Source organism: Camelina sativa, chromosome 20 (genome assembly GCF_000633955.1).
Source record: "Camelina sativa cultivar DH55 chromosome 20, Cs, whole genome shotgun sequence".
Lineage (NCBI taxonomy): Eukaryota > Viridiplantae > Streptophyta > Magnoliopsida > Brassicales > Brassicaceae > Camelina > Camelina sativa.
This window is the reverse complement of record NC_025704.1, coordinates 604,129-610,465: the sequence shown is the minus strand read 5'-3', so window position 1 is coordinate 610,465 and position 6,337 is coordinate 604,129. Positions and strand designations below refer to the sequence as shown.

General features: G+C 30.6%; 1 protein-coding gene across 1 annotated transcript; it reads left to right on the top strand.

Moving 5' to 3' along the window:
* LOC109131311 lies at nt 5,660-6,337 on the top strand. The gene has a single exon (XM_019242116.1). It carries the CDS (start codon nt 5,838-5,840, stop codon nt 6,066-6,068), a length of 231 nt encoding a protein of 76 aa, XP_019097661.1. The 5' UTR covers nt 5,660-5,837; the 3' UTR covers nt 6,069-6,337.

Below are 6,337 nucleotides of genomic sequence, written 5' to 3'. Positions count from 1 at the left end.
TAAAGTTTTCCTCGATAGAAAATCTAATTTTGGAGAAACACTTATTATTATGCGTTCTATGATATACACAAGCTTGTTGTGTATCTAGATATATCGAGAATCTGCGTGACTGATAATAACATTTCCTCTCCTTTTGTAGGATTTTTTTTTGCCAGCCAGCTAGCTAGCTTCTTCTTCTTCACATATTATTTACTTTTTATTTTTGTTTTGGTCCAATGATTTTGGTTCATGAGTAATACTTTTTTAACTTATTCGGATATTTGGATTTCGATCGTATAATCTTGATTGTGCAGCTGTTCTAAAACTGTTACAGACCAAGTACTTGATAATTAGCATCATTTATATAAGATAAATTTATGGAAAGTTGATTAGCATACCCAAAATAATCGATAATACGTATATGTCTAGTCTAAAATACAATAAATATTTCAAGCTTTCTTTTATTTTCCGTCAATAATTGGTTGATTGGTTTTAATTATTTTAACAAGAAGATAGGATCAAAAGCCGATCCTATCTCTTTGGTTCCAATTATTGAGGAACTAAAAATCATTTTAACTTCTTTTGTTTTATGACTTTTTTGTGGTGCGTCTAGTTCCTAGACCCAAGGACACACCATATAATTAACAACATAAGCACATGTGTTTAGACTCAAAATTTGGAATTTATGGACTCACTAAATTATTTGTTTTTGAATCTCATCAATAGCTGTGACAATATCAATTGAGAATCGACTTTGACGGTTTCGTCCGTGGATCATCTATACATTATATAGCTCCTCTCGTTTCTATATTATATTCTTGTTTATAAGCTACTATATATATTTTGAATTCACAAAACATGGTTTTTGATTGTAAATAACTCCATGTGGGCTGGTAAATGGTCATAATCCCACTTCTTTTTTTTTTTTTGTGTGGCTAATATTTGTTTTTGATATTTACAAAAAAATATATCATAAACCAAAGTAAGTTTCCGATCACGTGGGAAAACACTTATGAATTTCCACTTTGTTTCTACAGTAGTTAACAAAAATTTAGTTCGCGGTGCAATGACAACAACATGATACTTCAAAGTTCAAACTAACACAATAAAACTTTCAACAATTGGATTACCACAATGGCACAATGTGGTTTGAAAGCATCGGTTATAGAAAAAAATGAAAAAGTTATATGATAGGCCAGCTCGATTCATTGTTGCATGCATGCAACCTTGAAGCTTCCACTTATTTCTCTGATCCCTCCACTTGGTGCACGAACTCTTTGAAGATGGCCACGCCAAACTCGAGCATGACCATATTTTCTGTAGTTATCATTTTCAATTACAGTATTATTTTCTTTAATAATTTTTATTATAATACCCGTTGGTTACTTAATGTTGCATTTTTTATTATTTTATTTTTTTATATTGTTGAGAATCTTTTGAGAGAACTTCCCACTATATATATATATATATATATTTTTTTTTTTAATAACTTCCCACTATTACATACTCTTAACTATTTCTGGTTTGAAAGCATCGGTTACAGAGAGAAAAATGAAAAAGTTATGTGATGGTCAGGCTCGAGTCATTGTTGCATGCATGCAACCTTGAAGCTTCCAGTTGTTGAAGCTTCTTCCACTTGTTGAAGCATATTCAGCTAGGTCTCTGATCCCTCCATTTGGAACACGAACTACTCGAAGATGGCCACGTGAAACACGAGCATGATCATATTTTTTATAGTATTATTTTCAATTATTTTGTAGTTATTTTATATTTACCCTGATTAGCTACCTATCAATCACCACTGGTTATTGGAATAGAAAAAAAGTGAAATATATCGTTGACAAATGAATGTGAACATATACGATGGTGATATATAGTATTTAATGACATGTGCATCATGCATCGATATTCCTTATTTTTAAAAACTGTTAATTTATTTCTGCCGTCCATACCGGTGAACATTAAGTAATTTGTGCTTATATATAGTTAAAGTTTGGGGTACAAATTTTATTGTTAACGAGTACAAACCAATTCTATAAATTTTAAAAAGAAATTAATAAGAACTTAAATGCAACATTTGGTAGAAGAAATTTTGCAACATATGATAGAAAGAAATTCTGGTTTTCAATTCGTGTTTGATTGGCTTTGGGAAAAAATCAGACAAAAATTATAGTGAAATACGAATAGATAAAAATATCCAGGAAAGTCTTTTGTTACATATAAGTTAAATTTGTTTATTGACCAAAAGAAAAGAAAAAAAAAATCTTGATAGAAAAATGTGGGGTTTTTGGAAGATTGAAATTTACACAAGACGACAAAAAAAAGAAGAAGAAGAAGAAGAAATTACTACAATTTCGGTTAAGTTTGAACCAAACCGTTCGGTTACTTCGATTAAACTTAATTTGGTGTGATTCAACTGTTCATGGATTTATTACGTGTATCCATATTACGCGAAGTCGCAACTTGCACGATTGTCCTGCTGAAAGCATATATCGAACGAAAACTATTAATGGTTTTCATATTTGAATTAAAACTATTAAAACAAATTAATAATCCTTTGAAATATATGGTACCGATCTCGATATCTAATACTATATGTTATTAATTAGATACAGCAAAAAAAAAACATAATGTATTTTTCGGGAATTATTTAACGTGTGAACCCAAAGATTCACTTGTATCATTGCATCAGAAGGTGTCCCCATGTACTAAAAGACTCTCGAGATACAAATATTCAATATATATACGGGTTTATATGTATTATATCACCTGCAGTCTTTTAAAATATGGTGGTATACGAAGGCTGAAGGCATATTAAAAAGAAAATTGTTATCTGGAGTGCATGATAAAAATGAATTTATTTTTTAGTAAGCTATCCCAAAAAGTAAACCAATGCTTAACAGTATTGAACTGAGACGACAATTTCATAGTAAATAAGAGATAGTTTATAAATAAATAAAAATTGTATCGTGTAGATGAAAACTAAACACAAAATAAACTCGCGTGGTAATGTGTACGACTAATCAACAATTTTTTCAAACATGGAAATAGATCCACGAGCCAAAAGCAGCATAGAGTAATTTACACTAACACATTGTAATATATTCCTTCAAGTTTCAATCCCCAAAACTAGTTTGTTATAATATTCTTTTCCTAAAAAAAAAAAAATTTAGGGGAAAAAAGCTAGTATATCTCAAAACTATATCTCGTGTAGCTAAACGATTGATGCTTTTTGACAAATTTTGTTTTTGATTTTTATATCTATGAAAATGAAATAAAGATAGGTATATTTAACTTTGGAGTGTATAGATTTACCAAATAAGCTAAGACGTGAATATAACACACTAAAGTGCGAATCTGTCTGAATATAATTATGTCATCAAAGTACTATATGTTGTTAAGAAAAAATATGGGGTAGAAAATGAAATGGATCTACAAAGTGGCCATATATAATTGGTACCTTTCGAAAAAGACAGAAGAGTCGAAAAATTTAGGAGGAAACAACACAGCTGTTTGCAATTCAGCTTTTCTTTCAATATAAAAAAGTATATATTTTAGTGGCAAATAATTGAACTCGTGGATCGTGAAGAAAAATACGAACAACAACAAAAAAAAACCAATAAACGCAAGTGTCCTAATTAGAAACTTTGGTAACCTTTAAAAATGTTAGATATTTGTATAAAATTTCCTCTTAATTATATAGTTTAGTGGTTTTTGGAATTACGTGTATAAAAATGTCACTTTGATTACTAGGATATAAATTATACAATTGGTGTTGCTGATTTTGACTAATTCTAACTCTTTTATTTTCTCCGAACTGTTGCATTTATATCGAAAGCTGCTAGTTGGCATTGATATTGACATCTCTGCTCTTTTTTAATTAATTTTTTCCTAACTGTTGTTATTTATGGGTTTTAGGTTGAATTTATAGCTCTACTTAGTCATGTTTTTGTACTTCTTTATTAACTCCAGTTAATCATAAAGAAAATTAAAATTACCCTTGCGGGTTTATACAGTATAATATATATCCAGCTTAATTATTCAATATGTCTATGCATAAATATATAAATGAAAATATACTAACTAATGTTAATTAGAAAGTTGAATAAGTGAATAGCATATGTTAGACTATTTGTTAAATTTACTTAAAAATGAAATTAAAAAAAAAAAAAATTCTGAGAACTGAATCTGTAAATGAATAATAAATAGCAGGAATAGGACTATGAGGACTACGTTTTGTTGGTGATGAAGTTATGTAGTACAGTGGACCTGCAATATTGCTTATCAATTAATAATTTTTATTAATTAATAAAACCAAGAACTATTGTATAAATATTCATAATCACAAGCATCATATATAACCTAGAGAATATGATAGGCTCTCCATGTTCACATATAAGTTGACATTTTTTCAGTGTTTTGCAAGAAATTTTCATTGACAACAACAAGGACCTGCAAACAACTCTGTTTCCACATAAAATTTGTTGTTTTATTTTAAATAATTAAACTCTACTATACGTCTTTTAAGAAATTACGTTGTAATTTAAAAACATCAGATTTAAAACTTATCTGAGGACTAATTTAACTGACGTTGAAACTAGAAGACCAAGTCAAGTGGAAAAAAGGAAAGGATTAGTAAGACAAGTAGTTTGACAACAACGACGAACATTACATGAGGCTGCTACAAAAATTCTACCCAAAAAAAAAAAAATCATGAGGCTACAAAAAGATTGTTAAACGGATTGGGCCGTTCAAGATTTGTTTGGGTTTGTATTAGCCCAATGAACTTTTCTATGTAGGGCAAAAAAGATCAAGTGAAGTGTTGTAATTTGCTTTATTATATTTTCACTAAACTTTTTTTATTTTTTTACTATAGTAAGTTTGCCAACTATATTTTTTTCTTTTTGTTGTTGACAATTTCATTACATTTAAGATTTAATATTCGTAAAATTTAGATTTTAATATTTTTTGATTGGTGCCGTCATCAATACCGTAAGCTAATTAATCTTATTAAATACAGTAAACTGTGACAAAATCAACAACTTTATTAGTATTTTTAATTTCTTAATTCTTATTGGTGATATGTGGCTTTGACTTTGTAACTTTAGGACTAGAAGAAACGTACCGTAAACAAATGATTCTCAGAAATGGTCTTCACACTCTGTTCAAGTCAATAATCAATCATGTGAATTTTGAGGAAATAGACCACGTGCCTCCCACGCGATTCACTTCCAGAAGCTATGATGAAACAAAACCGATTCAATTTCGGTTTGATTGTATAAACCGATTGGTACAAAGATAAAAAAAAAAAGTTTTCGCTGCAAAAAAAAGAAAAGAAAAAGGAAAGACACTTTTTTTTTTTTTTTTTTTAAGAATCCCGCCCAAAGGGACTTGTCGCGCAAGTTCGCGCCGCCACAAACGGAATAAAAATTAAGATATTAAAGTGGGACAAATAATGATGGGGTGGGGAGGAGCGTCTGAAACGGTGGGTGGGGTCACGCGTTACATTAGTTTAGTGCGATTATCCAATCATACATCACCACGTCACTATTTACAGCTCAGAGTAAGCTGTAGAAAACAAATCTCCACCGTTGGAACAGCTTCGTTGTAGAAAAAGATTCCCCGTTTTTTTTTTTAAATTTTTTTTCATATTCTCCCTCCCAAAATTTTAAAAGGAAAAAAATCTGAAAATTTAATCACTGATTTGATTTTTATAATTTGATAGTAATATATAAAAATAAAAATAAAAAGATGTAACCGCCTCTTCTCACACTTCAAAATTTTGGTGTTTTTTTTTCCCTCTTATAAAGATTTCGAAATCCGAGAGAGAATCGAAGAAGTGATAAGAAGAAGAAGGGATGGGAATGGAGATGGTGGTGGAGAGGACGACGACGGAGATGGCGGAGGAAGAATGTACGACGCCGAGAAGCAGGATGTATAGGATTCCGGTGGCTTCTGTTTGTCCACCGCCGCCGAGGAAGAAATCCATGGTTGTGAGGAAACGAGATCCGCCTATGAACGGCTATTTTCAACCACCGGATCTGGAAGCTCTCTTCTACGCTCAGCCTCGACGAGAAGCTTGCGCTTAGAGACTTTTCAGATTTTTTTTGGATTTTGATTCTTCCTCTTCTTCTTTTTTTGGCTTTTCTAGGGTTTTTTAAATTTTAATTTCACCTTCTTCCTCTGTATATACATGTTTAGGATTTCGTTCTTATATTCTTCTGTATCGAAATTGGAATTTCCTATGATGAAATTGAGATCTGTTTTCAAATTCGAATCTGTTGGCTTGTCTTGTAGATCTAAAGTTAGATTGTAAAACTCTGGTTCTTCGGTTTATTGATTTTAAGAGTTTGTTTTC